At 37.9% G+C, this 19,562-nt stretch overlaps 1 protein-coding gene across 16 annotated transcripts in view; it reads left to right on the top strand.

The window, feature by feature from the left end:
• Positions 1-19,562, top strand: part of NF1 (neurofibromin 1) — a 251,200-nt gene that overhangs the window by 36,888 nt on the left and 194,750 nt on the right. For 10 of the 16 annotated variants that reach the window (XM_074189001.1, XM_074188998.1, XM_074188997.1 and 7 more), the window contains 3 exons: positions 9,664-9,807; positions 11,925-12,020; positions 13,832-14,022. In XM_074189001.1, coding sequence (XP_074045102.1) covers positions 9,664-9,807; positions 11,925-12,020; positions 13,832-14,022 — 431 coding nt within the window. The remainder of the gene's footprint in view (positions 1-9,663; positions 9,808-11,924; positions 12,021-13,831; positions 14,023-19,562) is intronic. The other 6 variants (XM_074189002.1, XM_074189003.1, XM_074188999.1 and 3 more) reach the window with 3 other exon arrangements.

The raw sequence follows: 19,562 nt of genomic DNA, 5'->3' as shown, positions 1-19,562 counted from the left end.
AAAATCATTTCATCCTTTTGTTTTAAAAAATTGAGACATTCTAAGAGACAAATTCTACCACAATCTTCCTTTGAGAAAAATATGATCCTAATATCCAAACTGAGGTAGTATAAAACAGAGAACTATATAGGCCAATATTACATTGAAATATTTATGCAGAAACCTTACACATGACTTTTGTAGAGTACGGAATATCTAGAATGTATTTTTTTATGACTAAGTTAGATTTATATCAGGGATGTTCAAGAATGGTTCAGTTTTAGGAAAACAATTAGCATAAATACATAAAATCCCAAACAGTATCAATAAATGTTGAAAAAAGTCTTTTATAGACCATATTTAGAAATACTAGCAAGTTCAGGAATGGAAGAACCTTTTCTTAATATGATCAAAAGCATTAACCTAAAACTCAAGAACAAGTACAGATTGGAAAAACCCTGGATGCATTTTCAGTAAGATAAAGGACAAAAACAAGATGATCCTGTGTTTACTGTTATTTGACCTAAAGTCTAAAATGATAACTATGGCAATAAAATAAGAAAAATCAATCAGGGATTTTTGCTGACATAAAAATCATTGATAATTACAGATAATAGGATTGTTTGTTATATTTTTCTAATTTTAACATCCAAAACCTTTCTAATTTCAACAGTGAGTAACTTGAGGAAAGTAGCACTATGCAAAGGAAATCCTCAAAAATCATCAGCATCTCACAACAAAGCTAGGAGGAAAATAGAAATCTCATTTAAATTAATTACAGAGTGTTTAAAGTATTGGAATTAACTTGCTGAGACACAAACAGGACTTCTATAGATACAACAAAACATTTTTTGTAGAAATATTTAAATTCAGTATATGTGACTGGGCTATGCCAGTGTCATAGAAATAGATAATATTCCCTCACTTTATCTGCAAATTTGATATTATACCAATCAAATTGATAAAAAAAAGATGATTCTTGCATGGAATTAGATAAAAGAATAACAATATTCATAGAGAGGAAAAAAGTTTAGAAAATCAAGGAAAATATTGGAAAAATAGGCATGAAACATAGGGTCTAGGATTACTAGATATCAAATTATATTAAAAATCAGTAAGACTATCCAAATCAAAATATTTGGTGTAACAGTCAGAGACATGTAGAAGTTGAAAGGAAGAAGTAAAGCCAGACCCAGAAGCAAATGTGCTCATCACTCAAATGTTCAGTGAAACCCAAGGATCTCCACAAACTGCTCCAAAAGTGGACTCATTATAGTCATCCCCAAACAATTCCTCTTCTTGTAAAGGGCTCTACACTAGCATCCTCCCTGGCCCTGAGGCTTCTCTCTCTCTCTCTCTCTCTTGTGAAGGCTTGCTGATTTCAGGTTTGTACTATCTCTCTTCAATATCTGGAGATACCCCCCCACCATACACACACCCCAGTATCACCACTCTCTAAACTCCAAATATAAACTATTCTGTTTGGTGTTCATGGGCATTCATACCCTCCCCCCTTCCCTAATTCCAAGTACTCCTGGTGTTTCTGAACACAAAACATCCCTTTCCCAGTTCATTGCCTTTTCACTGACTCTGTCCCCCATGCCTGAAATTCTTTTCCTCCTGATCTTTGCCTCTTAGCTTTGTTGGCTTATTTCAAGTCCCACCCAAAATCACAGCTTCTAAAATTCTGCTTTTTGATTTTCAGAAGAAAAAATCCAAACTATCATAGCTACCTGAAAACTCTGTAAATTACTAATAATTAAAGAAATGCGCTTTAAAATAACTTTGAGGTTCTACTCCCATACTCATCAGATTGCCTACATTGACAAAAAAGGAAAATAAATATTGGATGGACTGTGTGAAAATTGGTACACTAATAACTCTGTTGGTAGAAGTATGAACTAGTCTAGCTATTCTGGAAAGCAATTATTAAACTGTATATAACCTTTGACACAGCAATACTGCTCTAGCAGTTAGTTATTAGAAATACTTATATTGTTACTGTTATGATACTATATCTCCAAAGAGATCAAAAAAGAGTAAAAATATATGCATAAAAATATAACAATTCTTTTTGTGTTGGCAAAAAATTGGAAGTGGTGATGCAGTGGGCCTGTCAGGAAAGTATCATCTACATGAGTTCAAATCAGTCTCAGACACTTAACCCGAACAAACCACTTACTCTGTTTTGCCTCAGTTCCTTATCTGTAAAATGAGCAGAATAAGGAAACGGCAAACTTTTCTAGTATCTTTGCCAAGAAAAACTCCAAATTTAGCCACAAAATGTTGAACATGACTGAAAAACAACTCAACAACAAAAAGAATTGGAATCTGAGGGGATGAGAAACAATTGAATAAATTACGGATTTGAAAAAATTCTGTATTTGAATACTATTGAATTCTAAGAATGATGAAGGGTATATTTCAGAGAAGCCTAGAAAGACTAGTGAACAGAATCAGGAGAAGAATTTATACAGTAACAGTACTATAAAGACCAAAAATTGGGCAAGCATTAGAAATTCTGAACAACACAAGATGAAACATGCTATCACCTTCCAGACAGAGAAATGATTGACTGAGAATGTAGATCAAAACTTATCTTCCTTCCTTCCTTCTCTTCAAGCTGGGAAGCTTGCCATGACTAATCCCCCCAAATGATTTATTTTTAGCATTTATTTTAAAAAAGTTTACCCTCCCTCCCCACCCCTACCCTTCTCAATGAGAAGGCAAGAAGTATATTAATTATATATATTTGAATTCATGTAAAATATATTTCCATATTAGCCATATATAAAGAAAATGAAAAAATCTTGCTTCAGTCTATACTTAGACTCCACCAGTTCTCCCTCTGGAGGTGGATAGCATTTTTTTAAAATAAGTCCTTTGGAATTATCTTAGATTATTGCATTGATAAGAATAGTTTTCTTGTTCTGCTCACTTCACTCTGTGTCAGTTCATTTAAGTCTTCTCGAGTCTTTAACCATCCTTCCTGTCATTTCTTTATTCTTTTTCTTGTAAATAATTTTTTATTTTTTCCAATTATTAATTTTTCCAATTCAACATTACTTTTTATTATATAAATATTTTATTTGTTATCCAATTATATACAATAGTAGTTTCTACCAATCATTTTTGGTAACGTTTTGAATTTTACAATTTTTCCCCCACTCTCCCTTCCTTTCCACAGAAGGCAATCTGATAATCATTACATTGCTTCTATGCTATACATTGATCAAAATTGTGTTGAGAGAAAAAATATATCCTTGAGAAGAAATAAAATATTAGAGATAGCAAAATTATAATACATAAGAAAACTTTTGTTAAAAAAAATTGAAGTTAATAATCTTTGGTCTTTGTTTAAACTCCACAGTTCTTTCTCTGGATCCAGTTGGTATTCTCCAACACAGATACCCTAAAATTGTCCCTGATTGTTGGCACTGATGGAATGAGCAAGTTCATTATGTTTGCTCATCACCCCCATTATGCTGTTAGGGTTAACAATGTTCTTCAGGTTCTGCTCATCTCACTAAGCATCAGTTCATGCAAATCCTTCCAGGCTTCTCTGAGATCCCATCCCTTTTGATTTTTAGTAGAACAATAGTGTTCCATAATGTGTGTATGTGTGTGTGTGTGTGTGTGTATGTGTGTGTGTACACCATAATTTGTTCAGCCATTCCCCAGTTGATGTATATCCCCTTGATTTCCAATTCTTTGCTACCACAAACAGGGCTACTATGAATATTTTTGTACGTTTTGTTTTTACCCTTTTTTCATGATCTCTTGAGTAGTGGTTATTGCTGGATCAAAGGATATGCACATTTTTATTGCCCTTTGGGTGTAATTCCTAATTGCTTTCTAGAAAGGTTGAATGAGTTCACAGCTCCACCAGCAGTGTAATAGTGTCCCAGATTTCCCACATTGCTTCCAACATTGATCATTGTCCTTTCTAGTCATATTGGCCATTCTGAGAGGTGTGAGGTGGTACTTCAGAGATGTTTTGATTTAGAGCAATTTTTCATATGACTATAAATAACTTTGATTTCTTCATCTGCAAATTGCCTTTGCATATCCTTTGACCATTTGTCAACGTTCCTTTTATTTTTGAGTTCCAAATTTTTCTCCTCTATTTTCTTTTGCTTCTCTGTAAGTAATCTGATATAAGTTATATATGTATAATCTTGGAAATAGATTTCCATGTTATGAAAGAAGGAACAGGACAAAAGGGAAAACACACACACACACACACGAAATTAATATGCTTTTATCATCATTCAAACTCCATAGTTCTTTTTCTGCATGTGGATAGCTTTTTCAGCCATGAAATTGTCTTGGATCATTGTATGGCTGAGAAAAGCTAAATGAATCATAGCTGATCATCACATATTGTTGCAGTGTACACTGTTCTTCTGGTTCTGCTCACTTAAAAGCATCAGTTCATGTAAATCTTTCCAGATATTTCTGAAATCCACCTGCTCATCATTTCTTGTAAAACAACAGTATTCCATCACATTCATATACCACGACTTGTTCAACCATTCTTCAATTGATGGACATTCCCTAAATTTCCAATTCTTTGCCATTACCAGAAAAACTATTGTAAATATTTTGCACTTGTAGAACCTTTTCCCATTTTTATGATCTCTTTGGGATACAGGCCTCATAGGGATATTTCTGCTTCAGAGAGGATGCATGGTTTTATTGCTCTTTAGGTGTAATTTCAAATTATTTTCCTGAATGATTGAACTAATTCACAATCACCACAGTCACCACAATCATCAATCACCAACAACATATTAATATTCCAGTTTTCCATCATTTTCCTTTTTTTGTCATATTGGCCAATCTGATAGGTATAAGAGTTGTTTTAACTTGCATTTAGAGCATTTCTCACAGGACTTTTCATATAACAGCTTTAATTTCTTCATCTGAAAACTTCCTTTCCATATCCTTTGATCATTTATCAATTGAGGGATGGTTTATAGTTTATAAATTTAACTCAGTTCCTCATGTATTTTAGAATGAGGCTTTATCAGAGACACTTGCAGTCACAAGATTGTTTCTCATTTCTCTTCTCTCCCTCTAATATTGGTTGGGTTGGTTTTACTTGCGCAAAACCTTTTTATTCTACTGTAATCAAAATTAACCTTTTTTATATTTTATAATTTTTTCATCTCTTGTTTAGTCATAAATTTTTCCCTTCTCAAGAAATCTGGCAGATTAACTATTTCTTGTTCTCCTAATTGACTTATGGTACATCTAAATCCAAAACCATTTTGATTTTTCTCTTGGTTTAGATTGTGATCTGTGATCTGTCATTTTTTATAAGATGATAGTATTTATTCCAATGCAGTCACATACCCTATACTTGTTTGTAGTGGGGGTAAATGTATTGAGCAGTATTCCTCTTCTAAACAAATCCTACTTTTCTTGTTTCTGTGTAATGCTTCTGCCTTTCTGCTGGTGATGACCTCCCCTTGATCTTGTCTGTGTCTTGTTTGCCGATGATTCTCTAGAGTGGGTTCTCTCCTCCATTACAGTATGAACTTCTGAGCAGTGACCCCTCTTTTATGTTTGCTTGTATCCCTGGTGCTTAGCCCATATTATAGGTGTTTAATAGAAGCTCATTCATTGACTAGAAAGATGTTTTTTAGCTGATGGGAACTACTGAAAAATGGAAAATGAAGTCTGACAACTTTACATTATATAAAATTAAAAAATTTTTGCATGAACAAACCACTAGAATAAGAAGAAAAATATAGATTGAGAGACAAGGAGTTGTATCAGACTCAAAAGGAATCGATATTTTCCTAAATTTGTGGAAATTCTTTTCATTGATATAAACCACAAACACCAGAAGTGGTGCTTGAGTTTTGTCTTTAAGAATAGATAAGCAGGAATCTATGAGGTCTGTTGAAGTAGAAATGAAAAAGGAATGCTTTCCTGTCATGAAGAAGGATACCATTGTGAAGTCAAGATGTTGAGAGATGGATGAGTGATAGAGTGTGGGAGGAACCTAGAACTGCCATGATGTCTAATGAGGATGGAAGGCCAGATTAGTAAGGTTTTCACCAGCTAAACAAAGATATTTCTATTTTATTCTAGATGCAATAGGGAGCCATGGGCTTTTATTGAATAGAGGAAGACAAGGTTCGTTGTTTGCTTAAGAAAAATAACTTTGGCATCTATGTGGAACAAAATATATCAATTGTTTGGCAATAAGAAAAAATGAAATGCTTTAAGAGTTACAAAGCAGGGAGTGATTCAAATCTTCTGGGCAGATGGGGTTAGTACAATGTTCAAGGAGACCATATTTGGATTTGGATGGACTCATCTAACACATAAAAGGGGGTCAGAATTATTTTAGCAGTCTGAGCAGGAAAGGATGCGGAAGAATAACTAAAAAATGACTTTGGGTTCAGTTGGGGAGGATAGTGAACATTCTTCTGCAAAGATATCAGTGGTAATATAATTGTCAAATCTATTGGTATTTCTTAGTCCGTCTATTTCTTGTCTTCTTTGTAACCTTTGGCATCATCAGTTATTTGAATCACTCTAGGGTTTTCAGGCCAAGTTTTCTCGTACTTCTCTTATCTTTCTGTTCTGTCTCTGTCTCCTTTGGGGGTTCTCCAGAGCTCTGTCCTAGACCTTCTTGTCTCCTCTCTTGGGCATCAACCTTGCAGCTGCCATTGTGCCAGGTCCCTTCATGCAGGTGATTCCCAGCTTTATGTTCTAGTCCTTCACCGCTGTCAATACTGTCATGGTTAACTTATTGCCTTTTTGAACACCTCCCAGCTGGATGTTCTGTAGCCGGCTCAGCCTCAATATATACAAAGCAGACCTCATTTATTTTCTCTCCAAACCCTTTCTTCTTTTGAATTGATTTCCCTAATATTGTCTGATGGCATCACCATCCTTCCTGTGCCCCAGACATCCTTTTCTTATTCTCATTCACTTCTTATATTCAGTTCATGTGCAAATCTTATTTCTCCATTCATGCCATCTGTTTTAGCCACCCCCTTCTTTCCTCTGGCTTAGTCACAGCCCTGGTTCTGGCCCTCCAGAGTTCTTGTTAATTGGCCACTGGAATTACTTTCTCATTAGTCTGACTGCTGCAGGTCTCTTGCCACTCCAAAATCTCCTCCACTCAGTTGCCAGGGAGTAGAGGTCTAGCTATATCATACCATCTTCTCTTCCCATTCCCTGCATGAGCTTCAGGGGATCCATATTCCCTTGAGGATCAAGTATAAACTTCTGAATCCTTCCTCCTTGTCTTTCTGGTCATCTTCTACCTTGCTGTATTTCACAGCTCATCGCTACATCCACCCGTACTGGCCCATTCACCATTCTTCCAGCGGGACACACCATTCTATCGCCTCTGCCCCTGACTTCATCTGCCTACCTTCTTCCCCCCACTCCTCCCATCTTGCCCCTTTCCACTTGATTTGGACCTGCTCTGGATATTTCTGTATGAGTCTAGTTATTTCTGTGTTCTTCCATTTGAATATCATCTGCTTGAGAGCCAGAACCTTGTTTTTGTCTTGCTTTGACCTCTTAGTGCCTGGAACTAGGTTCTATACTCTAAAGGGTAATATCCAATAGATATTCTATGCCACATGACTTATTTATGTGAGTTGGTTTCTTTTTTTTTTATGTAAAAACTGCATTCTCTTTATTCTGCATACTTTAATTTCAGAACAAAATAAACATTAACAGTCCACAATACACAATATCCTACTCCCCAGATTGGGGTGGGGCAGGGACCCTGTAAGCCCTGCCCTAATACACTGGAAAACAGAAGGGAAAAAAAAAAACCCACTACACATTGGCAGATGGAGCCAGGAAGGACAGGGCCTCTGTGAGTTGGTTTCTAAAGATGACACACTAGATGCTCTTTATTGTCTATATATTGTTACTTGTTTTTGATTTTTTAGATGAAGTTTTTATTTCATGAATTTTAGCAGAATTCATTTTTCCATTTGAGTTAAGGGTCTTGTTAACAAAAGAATGAATTGCACATAATAGAAAAAATGAATCTTTGACATTTTGAAGAATTTTCTGAGCAAAATGAGAAACAAACTATCTACTGTTCACATTTCCATGTTTAAGATCTCAGTTCTGCCTTCTTGTGCTGACTCCTCATTCTTTGAAATATTTGCATTTTGAGTTGATAACAATATTATGATAGAAATCTTACTAATTAAAATTAATGAAATTGAAATAAAATTTGTATTTTGGCCAGAATATGACAAGGTAGAAATACAGTTTAATTAGTACATTAGAAAATGTCGAGTTTGTTTAGAAAAGTAAAAAGTGCTATCAAATCTGGTAAACTGTGAACTCTCGCAAAGGGCGAGAATTGTGTGGATTGTTGTCACTTTGTATCTCTCTCTGTTGGAGATACAGATCCGATTTCTGTGTGTGTGTGCTGGTCACAGAGTCTTGACCTGTACATTGTTAGAGAAGCTGGCAAGCACAATTTTTACAGGCAAACTTTCTAGTGCACCCATTTGTAATGGAGACAGCAGTGTCAGTTCTCTGCAGTTTAAATGAATTTGAATCTTTGAGGATGAAAAAAGGCCTTCATTGTGTAACTTGTGTGGACCTGGCCCTCTCACGTTATCAAGGAGCACTGGCCATTTTGAGATTTAATTCTCTGAGGCATAAGAAGAGGTTTAGAGCTTGGAAGGGACCTTCAGTCTTAGAGTTTGATGGTCAGGTACCAAGCATGTTTTAGGGTCTTAGCAAGAGCAGGAATACAGCTAGAAATAGGAAGAAAGGCAGGATCTGTCCTCTAGGAGCTGATGTTCTGATGGTGGAGACTCTGGCTGTGGAGGATGCCTGAGCCAGCCCAGTGGGCAGCCAGCAGAGGGAGGAGTCACCTTCTGGAAATGCAGATAGCAGCTAGTCAGAAGAGGAGGCCTCTCGAGCCCTTGGAGAAGTTGGCCAGGGCTGTGGGTCGGCTTGTCCATTCACTTCATAGAGATTGAAGAAGATTTTGAATCTAGATATTCCTGGCCCTGTCCATGCTGTCAGACCATCTCTTATGATATAAAGTAAAATGATAGCCATGGACATTCAACATTACATATTCAGTAACTGACATTGTTCCATTGAATTCCCTTGAACATTCTACATCATGTACTTGGTATGTGTCCAGAGTGCCTATCAACATGTCATGTGAATAGACTACTTGATTTGTGTGGCCACGAGTGGGTATAGATACCTAATCTTCAACCATTGCTACATGGCCCTTTAACTTGAGGGAGGGCAAGGGTCTAGGGGCAGCCTGATAGAGGAGAACGGAAGAAATAGATTCAAGGCCTTTGGGGAAGAGAGGGGTCAGCTCGTTATCAGAAACTGTAGTGAAGGGAAAGAGTGAGTCAGTGTGTAAGGGCAAGAGAGAAATAGAAATCATGGTCAAGGATTATTGTGTTCTGGGAAAAGCTAGGTCTCAGTGAATATAGGAAGATGGGGAGGAAGAAGTCTAAGAATAATGGAAGGTCATTAATTAGAACAGGAAGCAATGGAAAGGAGTGGACAGAATTATATTTCAGATATAGAAAATGGGAGTGTGAAGAAAAAACTTGTTGGTGATTTTTTTTCTAGATAAAATTTCATGATTTTTAGTGAAAATTGTAGTTAATCATAATGACCAATATTAGCTTAATTTTTTTCCCCCCTTAGCTTCCAATTAAAGCTGGACAGCAGACCACACACACCAAAGTCAGCACTGAACACAACAAGGAGTGTCTTATCAACATTTCCAAATACAAGTTTTCTCTGGTTATAAGTGGCCTCACCAATATTTTAAAAAATGTTAACAATATGGTAAGTATTTGATTTGCTTTTTTTTTTTTTTTTTTTTTTTTAGGTTTTTGCAAGGCATATGGGGGTTAAGTGGCTTGCCCAAGGCTACACAGCTAGGTAATTATTAAGTGTTTGAGACCAATTTGAACCCAGGTACTCCTGACTCCAGGACCAGTGCTTTATCCATTGCGCCACCTAGCTGACCCTGATTTGCTGTTTTTACTGGGGCTATTTTTGAATCTTAATCATGGCATAATGTTGGGAGGACTTTATTTCCTAACTTGCTCTGGAGGAAGTCTTAGCCTATCTTGTAGGGATGCACAGATACAACATATTACCCCCTCCCTCATTAATTTCATTTAAAGTTTTTTATTGGCCCCATCTAGTAACAATGACCACCCTCCTAGTGCTGCTCAGAACAGTTTTTTTTTTTTTTTTTTGCAAGGCAGTGGGGTTAAGTGGCTTGCCCAAGGCCACACAGCTAGGTAATTATGAAGTGTGTGAGGCCAGATTTGAACTCAGGTACTCCTGACTCTAGGGTGGGTGCTCTATTCACTGCCACCCAGCTGCGCCCCCCCCCACATGTATTTAAGAGGCTACTTAAGAACATATAGAGATTTGGTTGCTAACCTTTTTCATTTATTCACTGGAACTTTATGCATACACATTTGAAAAATAACAATGGGAGCAACATCTAGCTTAAATGAATAATGAATGAAATAGAATAGTCTAGATTTACAGCAGAGTACTGATCTTTATGGGCCTCTGATAGGGTTTCCTTTCTTCACCTTAGAGTCCACACCAGGTCCTTCAATGGACTTAAGGACCAGCTGCCAGGATAATTGTCTTCCAGCTCCATTTTGACGATGTTACTCCCCTGATAGCAGTTGAAGAAAGCTGCTCCCTCTGCATTCTGGACCCTCTATCAGCTTTTTCTAATCTTATTTCTCCTCAGTCCACAAGAAGAACACTCTTCTGCTCTTTCTCAGCTGCTCTTTGGCCTTTGTTCCTGGTTTGCTCATTCAGCCTCCTTCCTGGGACCTGGCCAGTGCTTTCTCTCCGCCAGTCAATTCTTTGTGTCTCACCTGCTATTTCAGCATTTCCTTCAGACCTAACTTAGAACTTTTCAGTTCCAAAAAGCCTTTGCCAGTCTACTACAATCTTAGTAACTCTCATGGATTCAGGATTATGTACACTTTGGTTATGAATGAATCAGGAAAGATGTGTGCATAGGTTGAAAGAATTTGTTTTCTTTTTAAGCAAATTCTACATATAAAAATCTTAAAATGTGAACCACATAAATTGGGAGAGTGGTAGTTTTCACTTTTTTTCTTGAAAGAATTCACAAAAGATTTTTGTGAATTAATTCACATCTTATACATTTACATCTCTAATAGACATTTTTTATAGCCCTAGCTCCTTAAAAGATCCCTTCTTGTGCTCAAAGCAAAGCATGACTAGTATTTTCTCTTTTGTTATGTGTTGTTTTGTTTCTGATCACTGTCATGTGCTTTTTCCCAGTTAGAATGAAAACTTTTTGATTACAAGATATTGATATTCACCATAATGGTTAGGATGACAAATGGACCCATTTGGTGTTCTTTTGTGTACTTGTGAAATGAATAAAATCTGTGTCAGTCATTGAATCCTCCTGTTAGAAGGTGATGATCAGTTGCTGTGAGCTAGTCCAAAGAATGTGACTTCTTGAATTTATATACTTGATGGTATTATAATTTATTTCATTGAAAGATTTTATCTTTATTACCAATAAGGATAAAAATAAATTTTAATAGAGAAGACGCTGGTGTCAGGATTCCAGGTCAAAGATATGCCTTGGGCCAAAATGGAACTGACTTTGTAAACACAAACAGGAAGAAAATTTTAGGGTCAACAGAATGGACAATTCTTTTAAGTAACAATATTATTATTATTAGTCTATAGGTTATCTTTTTCTCAAATTGGGGGGAGAAATGAGTATTTTCCACTTTTGACATAGTATTTAAACCTAGTTTCAGAGATTAAAGGTCAGAGGGTTAATTTTGTTTGATTGAACATCTTAATTTTTAGATTTGGTAAGTAGATAGGTAGGTGGGAGAGTCATCATTAAAATGTAATGTTCCAAATGTGTTTCCTTTCAGAGAATATTTGGAGAAGCTGCTGAAAAGAATTTGTATCTCTCTCAGTTAATTATTTTGGATACACTGGAAAAATGCCTTGCTGGGGTAAGTGATTTGGTAAGTGAATTTACTCTTGTAACCGAGAAGCTCTATCTAAATATCTTAGGTATGCAGATAGAGGAAAGTGCAATATCTTTATACTTACAGCACCTTAATTGTACTTAAATTTTGTTAACTGAATTGATCAGGTTATACATTTAATGTGTGTAATGGGAAATAATTTTCCTGTCTTTAGCACATTAATTAGTTAATAGTTACTTTCTTCATATAGTTAGAATTCTTAACAGAAATTTGACCCACTTTCTCCTCTCTTTAAAAAGATTCATGCCTTTTGGGAAAGATTTTGTGAAGATATCAAAATTTTATTAATTTTTGAAAGAGATGAGTATTGTATTTAAAAACAGAATGGCAAAGATCACTCTATTACATTTTTCACAAAGATCTTGTTAAAATCTATAAAAAGATATTTTGTTAATATTCAAAATCATGTAGACCCATTTATTTTTTTTTGTTTATATTTGAGTAGAAGGTAAATTAATTTCTACTTTTAGGATATCACAATTTTGGTTATCTTAGGCAAGTAGGATTTAAAGCAATATATTTAATTTACCTCTCAAATTGGTAACTGGCAAATTTAGAAAATGGGCTAGCCTTTTTTTTTTTTTTTTTTGCAAGGTAATGGGGTTAAGTGGCTTGCCCAAGGCTTCAACAGCTAAGCAATTATTAAATGTCTGAGGCTGGATTTGAACTCGGGTCCTCCTGACTCTAGGGCTGGTACTCTATCCACTGCCACCCAGCTGCCCCAATGTTGTGCATTTCTACTGAATTAGATACATCTATGTTTAAACAAACACATTTTTAATGAGGATTATAATTATTTAGTGAATTTTTGGTTTACAAAACATTTTCCTGAGGTAAGTACAGAAAAATAAGTCCTAAAGCTAAATGGAATTTTTTACTAATTCCTTATTTGGAATTCTCTCTCTGTAGGGATATATATATTTAGTAGTTTTGGCCCATTGGACAGGAACCTCAAAAAACAATGACCAGTGCTATTGACTAATCCATTACTTGCCCTGTGAGTGTCCACATACAGTGATTTCATCACTGTAGTAAATTCTTCATGCAGTGCCTTAATCTGCGATGATAGCAATGTGGAGCCATCCCGTGTGTGAGTTAGAGTCTTGGAGAGGTATCTGGGAGAACTGGGACATTGTGCCTTGCCCAGGGGTCCTTCCCTAGGTGCTTTGTGGCAAAGATGGCACTGAAATGCTGGCTCTGATCATCATACACTGCTGCCCCATCTGCTGTCTTGGGGACAACTTAATGGACATAGAAGCAGATGTGTGGTGCATCTTGGATCTGTTAGTTAAGAACTTTTAATTTACGCATTTAAAAAGCATTAGTTTGCATTGTTGAATTTTTTCAAATCCTCTCCCAGTGATTGTGTGGAATGCTTTGAAATTTGCATTTGTTGATGGAGATATGCTTGAAAGAAGCTGAGACAATTTCTTTAAAACTGAGTTAAATATTATAAAGACCCTTTTGATTAGTGAGAATCTACTGAAGGAATGCTTGAAACTAGGCTTAGGTTAACCAAATGAAAGGGACCCACAACTCCCCAGTCTTTGCTTTGATGACTTGATTCTGGCGGAGAAGTCTCCAGATATTGGTCCTTGTTCCTGACTGACATTTTAATTCTCCAATTTCAGTTTGGGTAATGGCCCAGGGTCTCAGCTGCAGTGGAGACCTTGGCTCAGAAAGGTGTTGACTAGCAGTTTCACCAACTTCTTTGAAGCATCTCTGGGTTATGTTGTCTCTGTATGAGGGAAACTGAAACAAGTCAGTAAGTCTTGTTCTTATTTCAGCAGCCAAAGGACACAATGAGGTTAGATGAAACAATGTTGGTCAAGCAGTTACTGCCAGAAATTTGCCATTTCATCCACACCTATCGGGAAGGGAACCAACATGCAGCTGAACTTCGGAGCTCAGCCTCTGGGGTCCTCTTCTCCCTCAGCTGTAATAACTTCAATGCCGTCTTCAGTCGTATTTCTACCAGGTCAGTGTGATAGAGATGAATAAAATATATGGGGCATTCACAGAAGGGTAGCTCTGATTGAAAGGAAAATTCAATTGAGCAAACATTTATTAATCACTTACATTGATAGGTAATCAATAAAAGACAATAGTAGAACAGTTCCTGTTCTCAGGGAGCTTCTGTTCCTTTGGAAGATGACAATGTGTATACAGACAAGTAAATACTAATTTATACATGAAATCATTACAAAATAGCTTTATGGATGGGTGGGGACACTATCAGTTGGGGTGATTAGGGAAGACCTCTGAGGGTGATGTCATTTGGATTGAATTTTAAAAGGCAATGTCTAGGAGCGGCTAGGTGGCGTAGTGGATAAAGCACCAGCCCTGGAATCAGGACTGAGTTAAAATCCAGTCTCAGACACTTAATGATTTACCTAGCTGTGTGGCCTTGGGCAAGCCACTTAACCCCGTTTGCCTTACAAAAAAAACCCTTAAAAAAAGAGGCAATGTCCAGGCTCTCAAAAGAAAACAGTGAGGGGAGAATGTTCCAGACTGGGGGGTATAGTTTCTCAAAGAGATGGTGGCAGGAAATGGAATGTCAGAGAAGGGGAACAGTTGGCAGATCAGGTCAGCTGTGAGTGGAGTGTAGGAGGGGACATTGGAGCCAGGCAGGAAAGGGCCTTCAAGGCCTCATGGATAAACTTGATTTTTATTTTAAAGGCAATAAATAGTGAATACCTCCAGGTTTTGAACAGGAGAATAATATGTCCATTTGGTTGTGAATGTAATTTGGATAGTGATAAACTTTTTAATCCAAGAATTCAGTTTCCTTCCTCAAATTATTGCTACCTTGGTGCTAATGGTCATTTTTTTTTTGCCTAAATATGAGAATTTTTCAGGGGAAAGAAGAATGGAACCATTTATAGCCATAAAGTCACAATGGAGATTTTAAAGGATTTGTAAATAATGTTTCTGATTCTAAATTTGTCTTTCTTAATGTATTCCACTTAATTAAAGTAAGACAACCAGATGGAGTTGATATGAGAGTAATGGTTGTTTCGCAGTGATATTTAGTGACCTGTGTTCCTCAGAAGAGCTCCATAGTGAACCCTCACCTACCTATTTGAAACAGTTGGTTTCTTGTGTGCTTGAAATTCATTTAATTCCTTATTGTTACCCCTTGGAGTGTCAGCTTCCTTTAAGGCTAAGTTTAGGTGCCGTCTCCCCTGAGAAGCCCTTGCTGTGTTCCTGTAGGTGTCTGATCTCTTAAATGTTTTGTGTAAGTTTCCTCTCTTCTTAGTAGAATGGAAACTTCCTGGAGGCAGGGAGCAGTCTGCCACCTAGCACAGAGACCAAAGCAGTGATTAATAAATGCTCTTGGATTGAATTTCCTTAGATGGCTGACTAGAGTTTAATTTGATCTTTTTTCTATCCCATCTCATACATTCCTATACTTTTTTTTGGTAGCTCATAATATAACTAACCTCTTCCCCTCCCCTCCCCTCCCCTCTCTCCTCTCCTCTCCTCTTTCTTCAGCAAGGCAATGGGGTTAAGTGACTTGCCCAAGGTCCCACAGCTAGGTAATTATTAAGTGTCCGAGGCTGGATTTGAACTCAGGTCCTCCTGACTCGAGGGCCAGTGCTCTATCCACTGCACTCCCTAGCTACCCCTTCTTTTTTCTCTTTGCAAAGCAGTGGGGTTAAGTGGCTTGCCCAAGGCCACACAGCTAGGCAATTACTAAGTGTCTGAGACTGGATTTAAACTCAGGTCCTCCTGACTCCAGGGCTGGTGTTCTATCCACTGTGCCACTTAACTGCCCCATAACTAACCTTTTTTTGATGAGAGAAGTCATTAGCATCAATTATTTTTATTCAGTAGATGGTATAAAGGTTCTTAATGTAGTTGATAGGTTTATTTTTAAAATAAGTTTTAGTAACTATTTCATCACAATTACTTTCCTTTATGAATCACGCACTTCATTTTTATGCATTTAAAAACACTCGTCTGTGAAGAAGTGGATCTAATGGCTTCTCTAACAACCTGCTGCCAAAGGCATCCAAGACATGGCAGAAGTAGAGAAGTCCTTGTCTTGGACAAAGGACTGAGGGTGATGCAGCCCACAGGGGTCTGGAATCTTTTGGTTAAGTCTTTGATGCTAGCTTGCTTTTTAGTCACTGGCCTTCTTAGTGGAATCTAGTGAAGCAAGTGTAGAGGATGTGATCTGGGCACTCTAAGGACCCTTATTCCATCAAATTAACAAGAATCAGAATTGCATTCATGATTCATTTCTGTAGGATATTTTTAGGTTTGCAAAGCACTTTCTCTTCCAGACAATCCTGTGGAAGCTTGACTGAGCACCCAGCTAGGGCCTTGGGTGGAATTTCTCTAGCAGTTTCTTTTTCCTTAAGAAAAGAGTTGACTTCACAATTTTCTTGCTATCTGATTTGTTAAGATGAATCAGAATGTCATCTGAGATGTTGATGACTTTGTTAAAGAGGACTAGGCCACTTCTCTTGACTTTCTCCTATTATTTTAAAAAGTCATTATTTGTATGGAACTCTTCTCTTTATTGAGCCCTGCCCCATATCACAGAACAACATCTCAAGTAGATCCAGGTGACTCTGCCACAAGGGCTGCCCTGACCCCTTCCTGCCATAGTAGGAACTCCACCTCCTTGTCATTCAAGACTGACATTGTTCATGTTTAACCATGACTGGTTAGCCGTTAGACTGTTTGTGGTTACTCTTTTTCACTTGCCTTGGGTTTTTGTTCATGGGGCTGAAAGTGTGTCCATCACCGTCTTATGAGTTTATGAGCTTAGACTGAAACTTTTTTCACTATTGTACAGCAGACACTTTTTTCATGACCCTATTTGGGCTTTTCTTGGCAAAGATACTAGAGTGATTTTCCATGGGTCCTTACATATGATAGATTAATGTTCTCTTAGCAATTGTCTGTCATTTTTTCCAATTTTCTCTTAAAATTATAAATAATATTTCAACATTCGGAAGAACTTAAAAGATTGTATATAAAGCCATCCACATGTTACTGACAGTTTGCTTTTTAAAAAAAAATAGGTGAAATTTAGTATGAGAAGAACAGTCATGATAATGTGAAGAACAGGAACAGTGGTTGAGTATGGAAGGCTGACTTTGGGGTCAAGAAGAGCCAGGTCCTGCCCTGTGACCATGAGCACTCACTTAGCCTAACATGACCCTAGGCCACTCAGTGGCTTATGAAGGGAGCTTCCACTTTGGGAGTGAGTTCTCCAGGCTATTCCCAAAAGGAAATTTTCTATTCTGTAGAATCATTTGGAGCCATTGGTTGAATTGAAATACAGCCAGATGATAAAAAAATATTCTCAGATAGAAAATATTCTTTTTCTTAGAATAAGTTGTCTAACAATCAAATACTTTCATTGATCTCATCTTGAAAGTATAAAAAGACAATAAACCAGTAAAAATCTTTGTGTTATCTCGTGTACTGTAAGCAGCAAGTATATCCATATATACATATATATATGTATGTATGTTTAAACACCTTGGATTGCTCTAGGATGACTTTTTTTGGTCACTAAAGATTGTCTTTGAAGGGAACCAGTATCTTTTGCACATAGAAAAAGAATCGATTTGTGTTTTTATTCTTCCTAAACTTAAGTCACTTGATTTCACTACCACCATTTAGAGCCCTTGGTTGTATTTCTACAATAGAAAGAGCTTCCTGGCTTTGGGAGAACTGTCTGGAGATGGAGCATGTTCAGCATTGGCCTGACTTAGCCAGTTAGAAGGACCCTTCCAAGGCCATCTCTTATTGGGAGGTGTCAAGAGTCCCAAGAGTCACTTATCTCTATTTGCCTTTTCAGTTAGTATTGGATCAGAAAGGTAATCCTCTGATGTTGTCATGGAGAAACACTCACCCAAAACATGGTCCAAGTAAGTTCTTTGGAGAGCTTCTTCAAGGGCAAGCAATTCAAATCTTACTTGAGGCCAACAGAATGAGAAGCAGCCTCAGTTTTTTGTGTGTGTGGGGTATGTCTGTGTCCTGATGGAAAGGCTGCCACACCACATTCTTCCCCTCCTCTAAGGAATTGTTAACTTTCTATTTCAGCTAAGTAATGATTCTCAATACCTGGGTGTTTCTATTTCTTCCTGTTTGCCATCCAGAAGGCTGAGTACTTGGATGTGGGGGTGGGGTGGCAGCTCTTAACAGCAAACAGATGTTTTGGGGGAGGGGAAAGAAAGAAGACTAGAATCTAACAACTGTTCCTTCCTGCCCCTTTTCCTTAGGGATCATCTAGTTCAACTCTCATTTTGTAGAGGAGAAAGAGAGGTACAGGGTCCACATCAGGAACTAGAATTCAGTTCTCTTCTATATTCTAGAAATTTGTTCCCTTTTAAGGAGTATATGGTGAGGAGGGAAGACCAGCCCTTCCAGAGTAGCCGTCCATGCTCCCATGACTCAGAAGAAACAAGTATGGGTCTTGCCACGAACTCCTAGTCTCACCTTACTGAAGTTTGAGAGAACAAAGCTTCATAAGAGAGAAAAATCCTGGGAATGAGGGAGAGATCCACCCTCCAGAAGGCCTGGCCTGTAAGGCTTTGGCCACATCTCCCACTGCTTCTTTTCTGGATAGAACATCTTGAGAAGCCACAGGGAATTCTAGTACTTGAAGAAGCATTTTCCCTTGGCCAGAGCCGGCTGGTTCCTTTAGGGCTCAGGACTCCTGAAATGAACCCTTTGTTTCCCAGCATGTCTAGCTCAGCTCATTAGCTAGCTCTCTTTCCTAACTCTCCAGTCTTGCTAAGTTTAGAAAATCATGGAGTGCAGAAACTTATCCTGATTACCCTCGAAGAGTTCTTCACCCTGCAATCTAATCCTGGGAAGGGGTGTTTCCTATGAGCTGATCCACTACTGACTGAGAGCTAGTGGCTGACTGAGCCAAGGCTATCCCTCCTTCCCCTTGCCTAGGTCAGAGCTGGGCTCCACCAGTGGCCATGGGACAAGCCTGCTGGAGTCTTTATCTAGGCTGTATCCTGTTATTGGCTTTGTTGGCCTCCTTCTCTACTGGACCTTTACAGCCTGGCCTCACTTTGCTGGTCAGCCTTATTGCATCTCAGTCCCCTTTCTACATATTATGGTTTAGTCAAGACAGATCAGCCCAGTTTTGCTCTTGGAGGCTTTGGCCCAGGCAGTGTCCCCCAAGCCTAGATAAGAGGCTTCACCTTCTCCCATGCTGCTGCTTTCTCCGTGAAGCCTTTCCACACTCATCTCTGTTTTGCCCTTGACTGTCTCTCATACCCAGTCTGCTTTGTTCCTTTGGACACTGGTCTCTGCTCTCTTCTGCAGGTAGCCTTTCCTGTCTCCTCTCCTCCCTCCACCCCCCTTCTCTGCTCAGTCTTTACTTAATTGTCTCTCCTATGATCAGGTGAGCTTGTTCTCCTCCTCCATTGGTCTGCCCTTTGCTTGACACATAAGAAGCCCTTGATAAATATTTGTTGGCCAATGTCCTGTCTGCCCCTGGCAAGAATTTGCAAGAAAATATTTTTAGCAAAAGAAGCT

The sequence above is a fragment of the Macrotis lagotis genome, chromosome 5 (genome assembly GCF_037893015.1).
Source record: "Macrotis lagotis isolate mMagLag1 chromosome 5, bilby.v1.9.chrom.fasta, whole genome shotgun sequence".
NCBI classification, from domain to species: domain Eukaryota; kingdom Metazoa; phylum Chordata; class Mammalia; order Peramelemorphia; family Peramelidae; genus Macrotis; species Macrotis lagotis.
This window is presented reverse-complemented; position numbering and strand designations above follow the sequence as displayed.